General features: G+C 41.5%; 1 protein-coding gene across 1 annotated transcript in view; it reads right to left on the bottom strand.

Moving 5' to 3' along the window:
- Nucleotides 1–19461, bottom strand: part of zmat4a (zinc finger, matrin-type 4a) — a 154956-nt gene extending 135495 nt beyond the window's left edge. The window contains exon 1 of the mRNA XM_014170990.3: nt 19282–19461. Within this exon, the coding sequence (XP_014026465.1) occupies nt 19282–19368 (87 nt within the window). The 5' untranslated portion in view covers nt 19369–19461. The remainder of the gene's footprint in view (nt 1–19281) is intronic.
- Between the last annotated feature and the right edge of the window lie 1018 nt (nt 19462–20479).

Raw genomic sequence — 20479 nt, 5'->3', positions numbered from 1 at the left:
TGGCCATCCGTATGGATAGCCTTCAGCGGGAGCGTTGGTACCACCATCACCTCTCTCCTTCCTTCGTTGACCAATCTGAGTCAGAGCCTGAACCCATGGAAGTAGGGGCCACCTGCCTCCCCGTGGCTGAGCGACACCATCGGAGACAGCTGGGGCTCTGTCCCTATTGCGGACAGGATGGGAACCAGCTTCAGCAGTGTCTAATATGTACCAACCCGGGGTCCACAAGAGCGACGGTCCCGTGATCATGTTTTGGGTTTGGCATGAGTATTCCACCATCCTCATTTTCCGCCAAACCCTATCTAGAATCCATATCACTAGCTGGCTGTCCCTCATATGTTATATCTACTGCTCTAGTGGACTCTGGTGCTGCAGGGAATTTCATTGACCAGGCCCTTGCCTCCTCACTGAACATCCCTCATTTTTCCGTGAAAGTCGGAGACGATGTCCTCCGGAAGGTCATAGTGCCGGAAGACCTGCTGGAACATTGCCTCAGTGACCTGGAGAGTGGTAGGGAGACCAGAGAGAGGAATAAACCGGCATGATTTTGAAAATCTGTCCTCAACCACCAGAATGGTGGTGAAACCATCAGAGGAGGGGAGATCAGTAACAAAGTCAATGGACAGATGAGACCAGGGACGCTGAGGCACAGGAAGGGGAAGGAGCTTCCCTTCTGGAGCGTGCCGGGGGGATTTTGTTTGGGCACATACTGAACATGAGTTGTGAGCCACGTGAATAGTGAATAGTGAATAGTGCGAGTGATACCTGGGTTTCCAGTGGTGAGGGATGTGTGCGCACAGGTCAACAGCCTATCCCTTACCTCCGAGGGGATGTAGATGTGTTCAGGAGGGCAGGTAGAGGGCACGGGTTCCCTCTCCAGAGCCTGGCAGATGTCCACATCCACGTCCCAAAACACAGGGCCAACGGTAAGGGAGGGATAGGCTGGAGGCTGGTGGGCGCTACATGGACTCTCAACAGATGTGGAAGCACAAGGTGAGGGAAAGCAGGTCCTCCAGCATCCTGGTGCCCAGTCAGTGATTCTCATCCTTGACCAGGAGATGGTGGGGTTATGACGTAGAAGCCACGGGAGGTCGAGGATGACTTTGTGCGTGGGTGCAGTGATGATGAGGAAGGGAAGGCTTTCCTGGTGCAGAGGTCCCACAGTGAGGGTGAGTGGTGCTGTGATGTTTGTGACATTCCCGGATCCCAGTGGTCGACCATCCAACGCTTGAACCGGAATTTGAGAGGAGTGAAAAACTTCGGCTCATGGTCGGCCTCACTTCCGGGTACCAGCCTCAGCCCAAAGGGCAGGTGGAGAGGATGAACCAGGAGATATCAATAATAAGTGATATCCGTATCGCCGTAGACTACACCACTGCTGTCATCCTTACTTCCAAGCATTTAATCATGTTGCATAATATTTGGATGACGACAGAAGTTGCACCATTGGAATACATAGCTTGGACTGTAGCCTACAATAGTCTATTTATTGTGTCATCATAGTGGTCTCTGACTTGTGGCCAGACTCGCTCAATGATTTTAATGTCATTGAGAAAACAGAGTAGTGTCAAAGATTTGTTTTCGCAAACATCCTTTCTGAATTTAAACGTAATCCAAGAAGTAGTCATCTAGGTTTTCAAAACTATCTGTAATCTGATTACAATATTTTAGCTGGTAACGTAACGGATTACAGTTACCGTTTTTGGTAATCCCTTACAAGATTACAAAAATAACCCAATGGTTACTCTGACAGAGCTCCAGAGTTCCTCTGTGAAGATGCAAGAACCTTCCAGAAGGACAACCATCTCTGCAGCACTCCACCAATCAGACCTTTACGGTAGAGTGGCCTGATGGAAGCCACTCCTCAGTAAAAGGCACATGACAACCTGCTTGGAGTTTGCCAAAAGGCACCTAAAGGACTCTCAGACCATGAGAAACAAGATTCTCTGGTCTGATGAAACCAAGATTGAACTCTTTGGCCTGAATGCCAAGCATCACGTCTGCAGGTAACCTTGTACCATCCCTACGGTGAAGCATGGTGGTGGCAGCATCATGCTGTGGGGATGTTTTTCAGCAGCAGGGACTGGGAGACTAGTCAGGAATGAGGGCAAGATGAACGGAGCAAAGTACAGAGACCTCAGACTGGGGTAAAGGATCACCTTCCAATAGGACAACAACCCTAAGCACACAGCTGAGACAACACAGGAGTGGCTTCGGGACAAGTCTCTGAATTTCCTTGAGTGGCCCAGCCAGAGCCCGGACTTGAACCCAATCGAACATCTCTGGAGAGACCTGAAAATAGCTGTGCAGCGACGCTCCCCATCCAACCTGACAGAGCTTGAGAGGATCTGCAGAGAAGAATGGGAGAAACTCCCCAAATACAGGTGTGCTAAGCTTGTAATGTCATACCCAAGAAGATTTGAGGCTGTAATCGCTGCCAAAGGTGCTTCAACAAAGTACAGAGAAAAGGGTCTGAATACTCCCTGTAGCTCAGTTGGTAGAGCATGGTGTTTGCAACGCCAGGGTTGTGGGTTCGTTTCCCACGGGGGGCCAGCACAGAAAAAATTTATGAAATTGTATGAAATTTTAGAATAAGGCTGTAACGTAACAAAATGTGGAAAAATGTCAAGGGGTCTGAATACTTTGCGAATGTATTATTGCACACACAGTTATTGCCTGGGGACGACGTTATACCAATAAACACTTACCTTGATGAAAGGCCCAACCTAAAGACATTAAGTGTCATTCATCTGGAACCAAGTTACATGTTCCTCAGTACACAAACACAACAAAAACGAGCCATACCGCGTGGTGCTGGGCCCAGTCAGGTCTTTGATGCATTCACCCACTCTCCCGCTGAAAGATCAGCCACAAAATGTTGGCACCATCATTGTAACAGGTTGTAATCAAGCCCTGGTCTCCAGGATGGGAACAGAAGAGGAATACCTGTTGCGGTAGTCTCAGGTTAGACTAATCCAAACAATGTTGATTCTGACACACACACACACAAACGCAAGCTTTGCAGGTCCATCAACCCATTTAAATACCTCACACCCTACAGTAACTTGTGGATCATGAGAGAACCTTCATAAATCAGCAGAACGTTAATAACCTATTTATTGATGCTTTATGTAGTGTCCTGTAATACTTAGTTTGAAGTGAGACTGCTTCGGTCATTCAAAACTCCTTTGGTAATTTATAACACATACACAAATGCCTTATATCATATGATGCTCTACTTACTATAAAGTCAGACACCTTTGGTCATTAATAACCAGGGATGCATTGGTACAGTGGGCCCACGGTTCGGTATGTACCACGGATTGTGGGCCACGGCACGGTTTCGGTATCTTTATATTTATATTTAAGAAAAGTGTGCACTTGTATGACTCTCATACAGGGGACGAGTTTGCAACCCGTAGCTCTTCATCTCCCAAACCAGTACATAGTGAACTGTCACAGTGAGGTAGCTTTGAGTTGCTCTGGAGGTCCAACTATCAGTGGAGAGAGCTAGATAGGGTGTCTGTGTCAATTCATTTTCAATTTCTCTCTGTAATGTTTCATAGAGTTTGGGAATTAATTTGCTGACTGAAATGTGTGCGGGAGGGTATGGCTCACCATTAGCGCTCGCCATTGTCACGTTGGAGCTGAGAGAATATTTGTTTTTAGTTTCCCCTCTCTCATGGGGCCCCTTTAGGGAGGTTTCCTACTGAGATGTCATTGCAAATCGTCCATTGGTTGTTTATTAAGGGGGAGGGGGTTGCGGTCACTGCGGTTGCCACATTTTGGGAAATTGCTGTGGAGTAAAGTTTGTCAGCCCTCAGGAGACCCCTAATGGCCTGGGGCCCCAAGCAGTTGCCTGCCAACCCTGTTCACAAGCTGCGCGTCTGGTTCTGTGGATCTGAATGTACAACGTGCGTGTAGTCTGCAGCGCGATAAACAAGCAAGTTTTGGAAATTATAGGAAAATGACATGCATATCGTAATTCCGCAGTTCAAGTGTGCTTATTGAACCGTGGGGGCGTAACGAACGTTTCGACAACATACTGTGTACCGTTGCATCCCTAATAATAACACATACATAAAAGCTTGATGATGTAAACACAAATGTATTAACACTTAGGGAATAATCACTAACAGCTAAAACAAATAAACATTAAAGACATGTTTAAACCATACATTTCCTTTTATTTGTACATTTCTAAACAACACAAATACATGAAGTTTCAAAAAGTCGAGCAATGCAATTACATTGAAAAGTACACAGGGCTGTGAATAGTGTAGCTTGTCCCTGAGTTGGAGGACAAATGTTTATTGCCTCTCTTCCTGCTGGTATGTTGGTTCCAATCTTAAAAAGTAACAACAAAGAAAGTTAGCAGGTCTGTTAGGAAATACCTTTGTCAAACCATCTGGATAAGGGCATTTCTGTGCTGCGCCAGGAACTCCAAATGGGAAGATGGGAAACTCAATTCAATTCATATTATTATATTCCTCTTTAATTTACAAATCTTGTGACGTGAATATGAGACGTGGCTGTATCTAGGGGGATATTTATTTAGCTGAGCCTACTAGCTAGCTACATTTTGGCTAGCTAGCAATTTCAGAGAAGGCAACAGTATGTACTCTAACTCAACACTTAACAACTACAAACAAATTTAAATTACAATGAATAAAGGTTAACTTACTTGTCTTTCGCTGTCCAGTGGCAGCACAAGTGGGCATCACATGATCAGCATCTCGTCAGCAACACTAAAAAAGTTTCTTCCGGTTCACAGGATTTCGAAAATGTTCCAAATAAAATCCCCTTTGTAATAGTAGAAAAGTGTCAATAACCATTCATGATATATGAAAAATAATTGTCTACTCATTAACAATGATTCATATTTGTTCCTATTTAAGTGACATTTTCATTAAATTAGGGTTTTAAAACATGTTCCAAGGTCAAATAAATGCCCCCAATACAAATCACTGTATATGGAATACATATTGGCTTAGAGCAAGAACTATTCTGGTCGTCACAGTAAAAGTATTGTATGGAATTCTCAGTAGGGTCTGTAGAATGTATATATGGTGTCATTTCATGGGGCTCTGAATAATACGGAGTGTTGCTGGCCTTTTACTCCACTCCATTGGCGGCCGAATCACATCACGTGCGCTTACTGCACTATAAAACACCCACTAACTAAACAAGAGTGCAGGGACTGCTCACTGAATTAAAGGGCAACTACACAAAAAATTGAATTTTCGTAGATTTTTCCCAGACATCAAAAGTCATCCCTGATGTGGTTTAAAGCATTGTTGAGAAAAACAGAATTATATTTTCTTTTCTATTTAAAAAAACTGGAAAATCTGAAACAAGAAAAACAAAGAAGTAGGCAAAACATTTAAACAGATTTACATTTTATAAGGCCCTAACAACGTTTTTTGCTGCAGCACAGCAGTTTTGGGGAAGTTGAGGTTGGGTCCAATATTGACTATGTACCCAAGAGGGAAAGAGGGTGGGCCATCCTATTAAATGTTTTAGTGAAATATAATATGCAATTTAGCAGAATCGAACCAAATATCCTGGCATTGCAATGCTCTACCAAGATGCATGACAGGGTTATAAATGCTATGACAGGGTTATAAATGCTCGGTGAAGCCTCAATTTAATATGATTGATAAGGCCTTTCTTGAGTGGTGCTTATGCCACCATGCCACCCAGGTTTATGTCATATTTGACATAGTGGGTTGTGTCACATTTGACATTGGTGGCTAAGTCACACAGTTATGCCACATCTATGAACCCTTTATAAAGCATGACAAACAGTTATAGATGATTTTAAATACATTTATGTAGCATTTATGAAGGATTTATGAAGGCTTTATGAAGGCTTTATAAGCTGAACCTAGGGTTGCTAAGGGTCGGAAACTTTACGGTATATTTCGGAAATTTACCATGGGAAGTTAAGCCTGGGAATTTTGCTTAAATTCATCAGAAAAGTTAGCTTATAACAGTGAACCTTTTTTGTGGGATACACATAAGGCAATTCTAGGTCTTGTGGCATATCTTGGTTAAACTATCCCCAATTCATTGGAATTGCAACCCTCTGCATGCACAGTGCATTCTTCCATCACATGTGCAGTGCACTCTTCCATCACATGTACAGCTGATTCTCAAGATCTTGCACACTAATGAGATGCTATTGAGCCCACACTACTACACTGTCTGAGCCAAGGACTACATGCTTTCTTTTAAGTTTTGATTATAATACTTGGTGTGGTGAATATATTTTATATGACACATTATTTTTTGTTAACTAGTAAATAGTTGCCTACAGCAAACTGTGTTTAAATCATTTCTAAGCTGTTAACAATTTCTGCTAGTTAGTTTTCGCTACCATGTGGGTTTTTGCTCGCTTGAGCCTGCTAACTGAGGAGTGTTAATTCACCTGTTTCCATACATGTTTCATTTTAGAACATTTATCTTACACAGGAGTTGTTAGATCTAACTGCTTAACTTTTTATCTGTACATGGAATTGTACTTGTTTTTTTTTACTCATTATTTTCTAATCTTTACAGGAAAATGCCACGGGCACTATCTGATGTGTGGAGACATTTCACTGCAGTTAATGTAGAAAGAAAAACAGTGTAAATTTGCAAAAACTGTGCCAACTTATATGTTAAGAATGCAACAAAGATGCAGAATCATCTGGCCAAGTGCATAAAGTTCCCTCAGCGCACACAAGCAACCTCTGACAAAAGTCCCTCAAAAGTCCCTCTACTTCGATAAGGTGAAAATTATGAATCAGATGCCTTATCGACAGCAACAGCTCATGGTCCTCCTGGAATCAGACGTTTTTGTTGACTCAATGGAGGAACGTAGTCAAAGAAATGCTGATGAATGTCTTGCTTGAGTTGTGTATGCAACTGGTTCACCTCTGATGCTCACAGGCAATGTGTATTGGAAGAGATTTCTGAATGTTCTTCACCCAGCATACACCCCTCCAACCAAACATGCTTTATCTAGTCATTTGCTGGATGCAGAGTTCAAGCAAATCAGAGAAAGCCGACTGTATTGCAATCATCTCTGATGGGTGGTTGAATGTTCGTGGGCAAGGAATAATTAACTACATCATCTCCACCCCTCAACCAGTATTCTACAAGAGCACAGACACAAGGGACTCTACATTGCAGATGAGCTGAAGGTAGTCATCAATGACCTTGGACTACAGAAGGTATTTGCACTGGTGACATACAACGCTGCGAATATGAAGGCTGCTTGGTCTAAAGTGGAGGAGTCCTACCCTCACATCACACCCATGGGCTGTGCTGCTCATGCAAAACAATGGATACACTCTACAAGAGAGCCAAGGAAATGGTTAGGTATGTGAAGGGTCATCAAGTTATAGCAGCAATCTACCTCACCAAGCAAAGTGAGAAGAATAAGAGTGCCACATTGAAGCTACCCAGCAACACCTGTTGGGGTGGTGTTGTCATCATGTTTGACAGTCTCCTGGAGGGGAAGGAGTCTCTCCGAGAAATGGCCATATCACAGTCTGCCGATATGGACAGCCCCATCAAGAGGATCCTCCTGGATGATGTATTTTGGGAGAGAGTGGTAAGCAGCCTGAAAGTCCTGAAACCTGTAGCAGTAGCCATTGCACAGATTGAGGGAGACAATGCCATCCTGTCTGATATTCAGACAGAAATCCATAATGCCCTGCCCACTTCACTGTTGCTCCAAGCAGAGGAAACTGCAGTTCTGAAATACATCAAAAAGTGTGAAGACTTCTGCCTGAAGCCCATACACACCGCAGCGTACATGTTGGACCCCAAGTATGTTGGCAAGAGCATCCTGTCTGGTGCAGAGATCAATAAGGCCTATGGCATCATCACTACCATGTCTCGCCATCTTGGCTGGATGAGGGCAAGGTTCTTGGTAGTCTGGCGAAGTACACAACAAAGCAAGGGCTTTGGGATGGAGATGCAATATAGCAGTCGTGCCAACATATCTCATCAGCCAACTGGTGGAAGGGACTTTGTGGATCTGAGGCTCTTTCCCTTGTTGCCTCCATCATCCGCCAAATCCCAACATCAGCCACCTCAGAGCGCAACTGGTCCTTGTTTGGGAACACACACACTAAAGCACACAACAGGCTGACCAATACAAGGGTTGAAAAATTGGTGGCCATCTGGCCAAATTTGAGGCTTTTTGAGCCTGACAACGAGCCATCCTCAACCAGGTTGGAAAGTGACAGTGAAGATGAGGCCTCAGAGTCTGATGTTCAAGAGGTGGACATTGAGGAGGTCCAGGGAGAAGACATGGAAGCCTGAGAGGAAGACAACCAAAGCTTTTGTTTCTAGACTATCATTTTACAGATGTATGTTGAAAAAGTTTTTCGGAGATGTGATGGATCATTGGGGATCATTCAATATTCCATTTCTTTTGTTGTTCAGTGAAATCATTTCATGTGAAGAGTCAACTCATTTAATTAAAGTTCAATTCGTAACTAAATAGTTTTTTTTTATTTCTATTGGAAGGATTTAATAATTTGCAATTATGTCTACTTATGATAAGGTAAAAGGTTTATGTTTCTGTCTCCATATGATATGGTAAATATATCCAATACAAAAAACATCTACATTTAAATGGTATTAATATTAATTTGCATATATTCCCATTAATTCCCACAGAAAGTTTCCACCTCTGAATATTCCCCAAAATGTGCAACCCTAGTTGCACGTCATTTAAAGCGGGACCATTATCGTCCATAGTAAAAAAAAAACATGTTTTGCCATCAGTAGGCTAGGCATTTAAAATTAAATGTGGAGTGGAGCATATAGTTATGTGATGACATCACATGCCCCGCATACCTTCAAAAGTATGCGGTAATCATCATGTATTCGAAAAACAGTTTCCATCATCATTTGTCGCAATAAAGAAACCTACAGTATATCTGCCGTTTACATTACACATGACGCAAAGATGTTTTTGCAACATTGCTTTGGTTGAATAAACCTTGTGCCTTTGAGAATGAACAATTATGAAATGACTACTGAATGGAAAGTTAAGAAATACTTGCTAAACTTTAGTAATATCCCAACTATAAGACAGCATAACTACTGTGAAAAGACCAAACAAAATGATACTTTACTCTTTGTTTTCAGTCAGCAAATGCAAATCCAGATTTTTCACACAAATCATGGATCAGACATCAGTAATAAGTTACGACTGCAGGAAATAACAGATATCAGGATTAGACAGGGCAATCAACCAAAAAAAAATAAAAAAATTCCAGCTTTGCATCTCAATTCCATCAGGTACTCATTAACTTATCTTTCTGAGTTCATTATTTATTTTGTTCCACCATATTCCATTAACAGGCCTCAACTCCACTTAAGGTATATACAGTATATACGCTGTATTCAGAATGCTAAAAGATTATGTATGTAAGCATCTCCCAACGTGACAACAAACGTGAAACCCCAAAACAGTGCCATACTGAATCATTGATGGTGTACAATGGCCACCCAACTTACTTTGCAAATTAAGAACAGTTGTCTTTTGCTAACTGTTGCTACGTATAATCAGCAGTGTAGCCCTCTGTTCAAGGGTCATGCATCTTGGATGCTCTCCAAACCCACAATTTAGATATCTGTCCAAAGACGTTTTAACTCTTACTACAAATAGAGAACAATAGCATCCTGAGGTAGCAGACTAAAGTAGAGTGGTTGTGATTGGAAAGTGAGAGAGAGAGAGAGAGAGAGAGAGAGAGACCGCATTGTCTTGGCAACACATACAATCTCACCTCAGCAGCTGCATTAATTCCAGCCTGAATAAGAGACAATGTACATTCAGTAGTAGAGCTCCTGGACTAAGGCCATAGTACAAGAAAATGCCTCTGATACAGGGAGGGAACCACATGTGATCTAAGAGAGAAGTGAGAGGTGAGCACATACAGGGGTGGTAGGAAGGAATTAATGATCAAATAGCTAACATTGAGTCAGTTTCAAAAACTGCATGTAACAGCAAATGATGCAAGGAGGCTGATTACACGTGTACTATGATTTCATTAGCCACTCTGGCACTATTTATCTATTTATAAATGATCTACTTCATCTGGATTATATAAACAAGCACATCCTTCTCAAGTACATAAATCGTTTGAGTTCAGTAAACAGTGCTCAACTCTCCATCCCAAGAGCTTACTGGAGGTCAGATAGAGTGCATTGTGAGCACATCTACACTAAGTATACCAAACACTAGGAACACCTGCTCTTTCCATGACATAGACTGACCAGGTGAAAGCTATGATCCCTTATTGATGTCACTTGTTAAGTCCACTTCAATCCGTGTAGATGAAGGGGATGAGACAGGTTAAAGAAGGATTTGTAAGCCTTGAGAGAATTGAGACATGGATTGTGTGCCATTCAGAGGGTGAATGGGCAAGACAAAATATTTAAGTGTCAGGGTATGAACAGGGTATGGTAGTAGGTGCCAGGGGCATTGGTTTGTGTCAACAACTGCAAAGCTGCTGGGTTTTTCATGTTCAACAGTTTCCGATGTGTATCAAGAATGGTCCACCTCCCAAAGGAGAACTGTGGGAAGCATCGGAGTCAACACGGGCCGGCATCCCTGTGGGACACTTTCGACACCTTGTAGAATCCATACCCCAATGAATTGAGGCTGTTCTGATGGCAAAAGGGGGGTGCAACTCAATATTAGGAAGGTGTTCATAATGTTTTGTACACTCAGTGTATAATCAGTGTTAACATTATAAGAATACAATAATCTTACAAACCTGAATAACACAGACAAAGAGCTTAGTTCATGAACAATATTATAACAATACCACAATGTTTTATTTATCTAATTAAAACATGGACACATTTACAAACTCTTCAAAATAAACTACACAAGGGGCCAGAGGTTCTCTTTATTTCCACAAATAGGAAAACCTCTGGAATTTGATAACTACACCTGCTGCAACCTCCCTCAGTAGATGATTCCCAGCTACAACTATGGTCAAAGAAATTACAATTGGCCAAGGAAATTGGCAGTTGAAATGAAAGCAGGGGGAATTGTCAGACAGTTTAAATGAAGCTGCAGCTGTTTAGCCTCTACCCACCCGGGTTGACCTGTGAGGATCATGAGGTCATTTGTCCAGTACCACCATCAGCATTGTTATTAACCTCCTCAGCAGCAGACAGCAGCATTTGTCCAGCTGATGCTCCAGGCCAGGACCACTGAGTGGATTAGGCTGCGTCCTAAATGGCTGTCACGTCCTGACCATAGTAAGTTGTTATTTTCTATGGTAGAGTAGGTCAGGGCGTGACAGGGGGGTTTTCTAGTTTAGTTTTTCTATGTTGTTATGTTCTAGTTTTGTATTTCTATGTTGGGTTGTTCTAGTTTTGTATTTCTATGTTGGGCTGTGTTTGGGATGATCTCCAATTAGAGGCAGCTGGTCATCGTTGTCTCTAATTGGAGGTCATATTTAAGTTGGTGTTTGTCCCACCTGGGTTTGTGGGAGATTATCTTTGAGTCAGTGTATGTTTCACCGCTGTGTCACGGTTTGTTGTTTTTGTCATTCAGTTTATTTATGTATTGCATAGTTTCACAGAGTAAATAAAATATGGAACGACACACACGCTGCACTTTGGTCCGCTTCTCCTTACGACAATGGCCGTGACAATGGCATCCTAATTCCCTAAATCAGGGTTCCCCAGCTGGTGGCCCACTGGCTGAATTTGGCTCGTGGGTGAATTTATTTGGCCCCCAAGTTTTCTGAGCAATTTTTTTATTTTTTTATATCTCAACCCAATTGAGATATTTTGGGATGATTTGGACCGCAGAGTGAAGGAAAAGCAGCCAACAAGTCCTCAGCATATGTGTGAACTACTTCAAGACTGTTGAAAAAGCATTCCAGGTGAAGCTGGTTGAGAGAATGCCAAGAGTGTGCAAAGCTGTCATCAAGGCAAAAGACTGCTACTTTGAAGAATCTCAAATATAAAATATATTTTGATTTGTTTAACACTTTTTTGGTTAATACATGATTCCATATGTGTTATTTCATAGTTTTTATGTCTTCACTATTATTCTACAATGTAGAATATAGTAATAATAAAGAAAAACCCTGGAATGAGTAGGTGTGTCCAAACTTTTGACTGGTACTGTATGTGATCATATACAAATGTAAGCAAGGTTTGAAATTATTATGTTTTAGTCTAGGCTTCTTGCGGTCAATTTGAGGTCTACAAATTATTTGTAAATATGTTCCGCCCCCCTGACCATCCTCGCAAGAAAAGGTTGGCCTGTGACTGAATCTAGTTAATGATCCCTGCCCTAAATAGTGCACTGGTTTTGACCAGAGCCTATGGGCCCTGGTCAAAACTAGAGCACTATGGCTGCATTTAGACAAGCAGCCCAATGCTGATATTTTTGGTCTTTTGACCAATCAGATCAGCTCTGAAAAAGATATGATGTGAAAAGATCTGATGTGAATGGTCAACAGACCAATTAGTGGTAAAAGTATCAGAATTGGGCTGCCTGTTTAGCGCAGCCTATGTAGGGCATAGGGTGCCATGTGAACGCATACTTAGACATCTCTACCAGTTTTCAGTTGATCTCCCAAGAGAATGGACTAACCAGGCCACATTATATACTGAGGCAGCAGCACACTCAGATACCTGGCTTTAAATGGGGTATCTCAGGCTGCTGAGCATTGAATACAGGAATACATAGAATTCCAAAAACTCATACCCATTACTACCATTGCAGCAGTATTGTCAATCTACATCCAATATTCTAAAGTGTTTGCCTGAAGGACAAAGCAGACTGAGTTGACGAACGGTTAAAAACAGCGGGTGGCCGTTCTGTCGCCTCTGACCACAGAACATCCACTGTAATTTTCTGTTAATTTCCCGATGATTCTACATGTTGAATTGCAGGACACCCAGCACGTAATACACAGCACAGGGCTGACGTTTGTTATGGTTTGTCTTTGTCTTTTATTTAGTTGTAACCCCAGAGAGCTATTTATCTCAATAGAAGACTCTGGTGTGGCCTGCCTACTGACAACAGAGCAGTTGAGCGAAAACATTACAGTACAGTCTGGGCAGTGTGCCTACAGTAGACTACACCTCAGCACAATCATCAGACTGGTGTCGGGCCAGTGACAGAGACATTTAGGTCAAGTGTTTAGTCACTTAAGTGTAAGTGTGTGTGTGTGTGTGTGTGTGTGTGTGTGTGTGTGTGTGTGTGTGTGTGTGTGTGTGTGTGTGTGTGTGACCCGTTAAATTAGGACTCTGGTCTATTTAATCACTTATATTTTCTCCAGTTACTGTAGATTACTTTTAGATTACATTTAGATTACTTAGCCAGAAAGGGTAAATAGCCTGATGTAACAATGGTGTCCATTAACCTGTTGTAAAGGACCATGCATTGTCACGTCCTGACCAGTATAGAGTATATTTGGTTATTGTAGTTTGGTCAGGACGTGGCAGAGGGGAGTTGATGTATGTTTATGGGGTTGGTCACTGGTCTATGTCTGTGTTTCTATGTCTAGTTAATTGGGGTTGGACTCTCAATTGAAGCCAGGTGTGTTGAGTTGCCTTTGATTGGGAGTCCTATATAGTGGGGTGTGTTTGTCTTTGTGTTTCGTGGGTAGTTGTTTTTTGCACTGCTAGTTATAGCCTGCGAAACTGTCTCCTGTCGTGTTGTCTGCATTTGTTGTTTTTTTCGTGATCAACGTGTTTAATAAACATGCTGTTGAGCACACAACCTGCTGCGTATTGGTCCACGTTCTCCGACAGTGATTTTGCGATATCGTCAGAAGACGAGGATCGTGACATGCATACAGGGGTGTGTGCTTGGGTTCCAGAACTCTGATGCTTTTATAGTAAATCAAGCCTAAATGGATGTCTTCCTAAAAAAAGCTTGCCTGCTCTCAGCCTGATCCACAAAGGAGCATCTATTATGATTAGGCATACAACAACCCAATCTGATCCATATAATGAGCAAGATTTGAAATACTCTCTCGTGCCAGTAACAGCTCATCAATGTGGACAAAGGGATGCCGTTTTTAATTTACATTTGGAGTGAAATTTCTGAGTATGCAGCTGTAACACCGGGATAGATTATTTATCTCTGGGATCTTTAGCTGGGGGTACCTTCAACGGGCAGAGGACATGGTGATGTGGAGGTGTTGATATGGGATCTCTCTCTCTCACACACACACACACACACACACACACACACACACACACACACACACACACACACACACACACACACACACACACACACACACACACACACACACACACACACACACACACACACACACACACACACCCTCGGAAAGTATTCAGACCCATTCCCCTTTTCTACATTTTGTTACGTTACAGCCTTATTCTAAAATGGATTAAATAAAAAAATCCTCTTCAATCTACACAGAATACCCCATAATGGTATACAACTTTTTAGAAATAAAAAACAGAAATACCTTACTTACATAAGTATTCAGACCCTTTGCTATGAGACTTCAAATTGAGCTCAAGTGCATCCTGATTCCATTGATCATCCTTGAGATGTTTCTACAACTTGATTGGAGTTCACCTGTGGTAAATGAAATTGATTGGACATGATTTGGAAAGGCACACACCTGTCTATTTAAGGTCCCACAGTTGACAGCGCATGTCAGAGTAAAAACCAAGCCAGGAGGTCGAAGGAATTGTCCGTAGAGCCACGAAAAAGGATTGTGTCACAGTGGCATCCATCATTCTTAAATGGGAGAAATTTGGAACCACCAAGACTCTTCCTAGAGCCGGCCGCTGGCCAAATGGAGCAATCAGGGAAGAAGGGCCTTGGTCAGGGAGGTGACCAAGAACCCAATGGTCACTTTGACAGAGCTCCAGAGTTACTCTGTTGAGATGGGAGAACCGTTCAGAAGGACAACCATCTCTGCAGCACTCCACCAATCAGGACTTTATGGTAGAGTGGGCAGACGGAAACCACTCCTCAGTAAAAGGCAAATGACAGCCTGCTTGGAGTTTGCCAAAAGACACCTAAAGGACTGTCAGACCATGAGAAACAAGATTCTCTGGTCTGATGAAACCAAGATTGAACTCTTTGGCCTGAATGCCAAGTTTCCTATCTGCAGGAAACCTGGCACCATCCCTTTGGTGAAGCATGGTGGTGGCAAAATCATGCTGTGGGGATTTTTTTCAGCGGCAGGGACTAGGAGACTAGTCAGGATCGAGGGAAAGATGAACGGAGCAAAATACAGAGAGATCCTTGATGAAAACCTGCTCCAGAGCTCTCAGGACCTCAGACTGGGGCAAAGGTTCCCCTTCCAACAGGACAATGACCCGAAGCACACAGTCAAGACAATGCAGAAGTGGCTTCGGGACAAGTCTCTGAATGTCCTTGAGTGGCCCAGCCAGAGCCCGGACTTGAACCCAATCGAACATCTCTGGAGAGACCTAAAATAGCTGTTCAGCGACGCTCCCCATCCAATCTGACAGATCTTGAGAGGATCTGCAGAGAAGAATGGGAGAAACTCCCCAAATACAGGTGTGCCAAGCTTGTAGCATCATACCCAAGAAGACGTGAGGCTGTAATCTCTGCCAAAGTTGCTTCAACAAAGTCCTGAGTAAAGGGTCTGAATACTTATGTAAATGTCATAATGTTTTTTTTATACATTTGCAAACATTTCTAAAAACGTGTTTTTGCTTTGTCGTTATGGGGTATTGTGTGTAGATTGATGAGGGAAAAAACGATTTAATAAATTTTAGAATAAGGCTGTAACGTAACAAAATGTGGAAAAAGTCAAGGGGTCTGAATACTTTCCAAATGCACTGTGTAGGCTAATTATACTGTATTACTATATATATATACATACAGTATAATTAGCTTTCTGACAATATTACTTATTTTTTCAGATGCTACTGCAATCTAAGAGTACTTCAGGGAGTTTCACATGATACATTCATCATCTCCTTTTATTCAATCCCTTTTGACCAGCTCATGTGACACGTGGAAGTGCCAAGTGCAGTAACTACTCTAACTGTTAAGTAGATTTTCTTTTACATCTTTTTAACACCAGAGTGTGTATTTGACGGATCTTATTGAAGTTAATCGTTACATAAGGTGTTCATAAAACTCTTTAGGGTTTATTTTGGTCTCTCTGTGTACAGACTGCGACTGAAAGGAGGATTTTGAATAACCAACTAAACATTAGGGCAATTTTTACTTAACAAAAGCAAACATTTATTGATGACACTGAAGCGCAGCGCTTTAAAGCGCTTTATTTTATAACCCTAACAAATCACTGACGGTAGAGAGGGATCATAAGCTTTTTACCACAAACGATATGAAATTGAGAGTCTGAACAAATTTATCTGGGGTTGTTAAAGTGCGAGGTCCATCACTTGCAAAAAGTTGTGTGAAGTTGGAGAGCTTGCATGTGCATAGTATGTGTATAGTATGAGTATTAAGTAGGTCCTCACAGACATGTAAAACACCCCAAATACACTTCATATTCTGGAAGCCTCACATACAGACAACTTTTGAAAAAACCTAGTCCATGTCACTGACAGCAGGCATGCTGCGACAAACAGCACTGTCTTAAGATAATGAAAAACAAAGGCTCACTGTACCAAACCACAAGGCTCTGATGGAGCCACCTTGTGGTTTAGTACAGTGAGCCTCTCCTCAGAGAGTGATAGTAGCAACATTTTACAACTCTGGCAACCGACTGATCAACTTTTAAATCAAGCAGACTGGAGAAAGAAAGATTTTTATTGAACAACAGCAGTGATGGGAATTGTCAGGCAAGTATGATTACAACTCCAGATACTGCGTAACAAGTAAATTGACAAGTGGAGGATTTTAACTGTAAATGATGTTAAAGGATGTGTCAAAAATGTCACCCTATTCAATATAGTCCACTAATTTTGAACTGGCCCATTTTCATGAATTTGCACTTGTCCAGCTTACTGGCTTGTAAATATCCTTTGCTATTATTATGTTATTTTAAATACATCAATAGGATGTTAAAGTTGTCTGAGTCTGAATCTGAGGGAAAAGGGTGCCATTTGGTCGTAATCCATAGCCTGCAGAGGTAATGGAGGAAACACCCATCCCACTGGGCACAGATGTCAGTTCATCATCTAGTTTTGATTTACATTTGGTTGTTATCAACTAATGTGAAAAGAATGTCACGCTGACCCTGTAATTGGATTTGGGTTCAAGGTTGGGTGAAAGAATACGAAATTCACTTCTGTTGACAACATTTTTCACAAATCCAATCAGTTTTCCACGTTTATTCAACGTCATCACATTTAATTTTCTTGTTGAAATTATGAGGAAACAACGTTAATTCAACCAGTTTTTGCCCAGTGAGATAGATTAACTGAGGTTTGAATCACACATTGACTATTGAGGGTGCCATAAACGGTGGGCTGGAGCAACGCATGATGTTTTAAATGCTTGAGATGTCTTCTGTATAGTTAAATGATTGTAAGGCTGATGGGGGTGCCATGATTTGTTATGGATTTTTGGGTTTGCCCAGGACGCCAATAATTCGAATCTTGGACAATAATAAAGACCACTATAATATCAGAATTGTTGAGAGAGGACGCTAGGACGTTATGGGGGCTGTTGCATGCCGCTCAATTAAAGTGTAGAAACTGCACTGCAAAAAGAGACACACATTTGCTATAATGATCTACCCAAAGCTACTGTATCAGTCTCAATGTTATGGTCTTTGTATCTCCGATCCTTTTAGAAACCCAAATAAAAGATCGACTTTGATACACAAATTGAAAACCTGAGAGAGGCACAGCAGCAGAGTCGCAGAAGTAAAAAAACATGCAACAAAAGGAGAGGAAAGCTTTCTCTCAAACAAGACAAGTAAGTCACTGCATGCGCTCTGAGGGAAGTGGATAAAGCAAAGATAATATTAATGTAGTAAAGATAATCTAGACACCACCTGGTGAACACACTTCAAAGCCTTGCACTAATATGTAATATGCAACAATTCCAGATTAACAATTGATGTCTTGTCGTTGAACTTCTACAAATAAACACTTTAGGATTTCCGTAGCATATCTAATTAAAATGCTTTTTCAAAGCCCTTCCTATGGTTATTTTAATAAGACACCTGACTGGAGGGAAGTCAGGAATGTTCAGTAAAGTTAATACGTGATTTTTTAAAGAAAACTTGGCAAATCTTTGATGAAAACTATTAAATGGGACACTATAGCCAGTATAAGATGTTGAGGTGAATTTTACACGCCAAAGTCAGAGACAGAGAGTGCATTGCGCGCATCCAGCCATGCATGGTTGCCAATCAAATTGGACACATAGCTACGAGGTAAACACAGCTGAGAGGTAAATTCCATTCCGGTTTTTGTGTGGTGTGGCTTTTTGAGAGTTTATGAGGATAATGTCATGTGAAAATGCATGACAAATGACTAAACTAATCCTCATTTGGTGTAGTCACAATCCAATGACTGGGTACAATAGAATACTCAAGATAGCCACACGCAAACTTCTCAAATACAATGCATTGTGCTGAACAGCGTGCAAATGTAAAACCAAACAAATGCTAACAAAGGCCAACTAGATTGCCTATATTACAATTGCCTATGACAGGTGAGTTCAACTCACTTTAACTGGATGAACTATTGGAATCCCATAAATGACATTCATGAAGGTTCGTCTTGACTAAATTATCATAAATATAATGTCGCAAAAAACAATCTACGTAAAAGGTCGGTATGAGTGAAATAGGCATGGATAGCCGAATAAATTAGATGAGGAATTGTTTTTCCTCCGAAAAAAAAAAGTCCGAACCATCGATTTAAATGTCGAACTCAAATAGGTCTGCATCATATCACACCGAGTGTTTATGAAACCGTTGAATGAGATTCGCAATTTAAGCGCATCATTTAACCTCCGCATCAGGCTACTCGGTACTTCCAAACACGCTGTCATGAATTCATCATCAAATAGCCTAGATGGAGGAGAGGAAGACACTGTTTCTCGTTACGCTGGCTCATGTGCACATCGAAAATCTTCAGGCATTGTCAAAAAGGATGCTGATATTGCACGCAGCGCAGCGGGCATGCAAAACTGATCACGAAAGAGCTGAAAACATTAAATACAGTTCTAGTTTTATAGTCTCGTTTTTGTCTATAGAGATTAAAAGCGATTTTAGTTTGGTAACCGATGTAAGTAAAATTGAAATCAAATCACACATAGGCTAAGTAGCCTAATGCATGTCTGAGATGTACCTGTAACTCCAAACTGTAACCCTGGTACAAGTGTGTCGGGAACACCGCCAATTGATGTTGCACTTGTAGGGAAACTGTGTAATCCATTGACCAGATCAGCGAAACGTGTGAACAAAGCAGAAGACGCTTCCACAGCTGTTCGCAGTACTATGCTGTAGTACAACCGTCGACTGTTCTCCGCCCCGCTTCTTCCTCATTGGTCGTTTGGCAGTAGTAGTCCAGCCAGCAGGCTACTTGTGTAGAGCCAGGGCCGTGCTACCGAACGGGCAGGTAGTGCACGTGCCCCGGGGTCCCCTTTATAATAAGCATTGCATGCATCTATAATCACATTTGCGTAGTGGCATACAGTTGAGCAGACACGTTTTTAGGATTTCCACACATGGGGATTTTGTTTGTTGTTGCAGGATCTGGGAAAAAAATTGCCTTTTATAAACACATTTCATGTCATTTGCATGATAGAATACATTAGCATAATATTATTTTATTCCACACAAATGGACAAATGCAGGCTACTACTGTGCAACTCGCTATTCAGGTAGGATGCAATTTTTGAACTTTATTTATTTTTTCGTATTTACGTGTTTTGTTTCATTCTGTTGAGACATTTTCATTGGATGAATTAAGTTTGATCTGTCTTTTTAATCGTGTGGTCCATTTTTAGCTTAAGATAGGTTATAAGTAGGCCTTTTGTAAAATAAATATCATTAACCTGTACTGTCATTTGTTGGGTACGGTAGGCACTAGCCTTTATTGGTAACTGCTCAATATAGCCTGTTCAAAGCTTTTGTGAAGGTTTAAACCAGTTTGCAAGTGTTTTGTTGCATTCTGTTGAACTATTTTCTTTGGCCAAATTAAGTTCCAACAGTAATGTGATTGCTGCAATTTAATATCATGCTCATATTTTCACTATAAACAATGGCATGACTTACTGCTGTATATTACCCTAATAAAGTTTAGAAACTTTTGTGAACGTTTGGTGTTGTGTGGCTATTAACCTATTATACTGCAGGCCTATGATATGAAGGCAGTACGCACTTGCGCTCCAACTGACTCCGACAGTTGAATTTGAGGTGAGGAAGACTGTTTCAGGCCTACCAGAGTTACTACTTTAATCTAACAATGTAATGATTATCTTTATAAAAAAATATTTGGATCGAAAAATAGTGAATTAGTCTCCTTCCGTATGCCTATATCTGTA

Source organism: Salmo salar, chromosome 24, assembly GCF_965601325.2.
Source record: "Salmo salar chromosome 24, fSalSal1, whole genome shotgun sequence".
NCBI classification, from domain to species: domain Eukaryota; kingdom Metazoa; phylum Chordata; class Actinopteri; order Salmoniformes; family Salmonidae; genus Salmo; species Salmo salar.
This window is presented reverse-complemented; position numbering and strand designations above follow the sequence as displayed.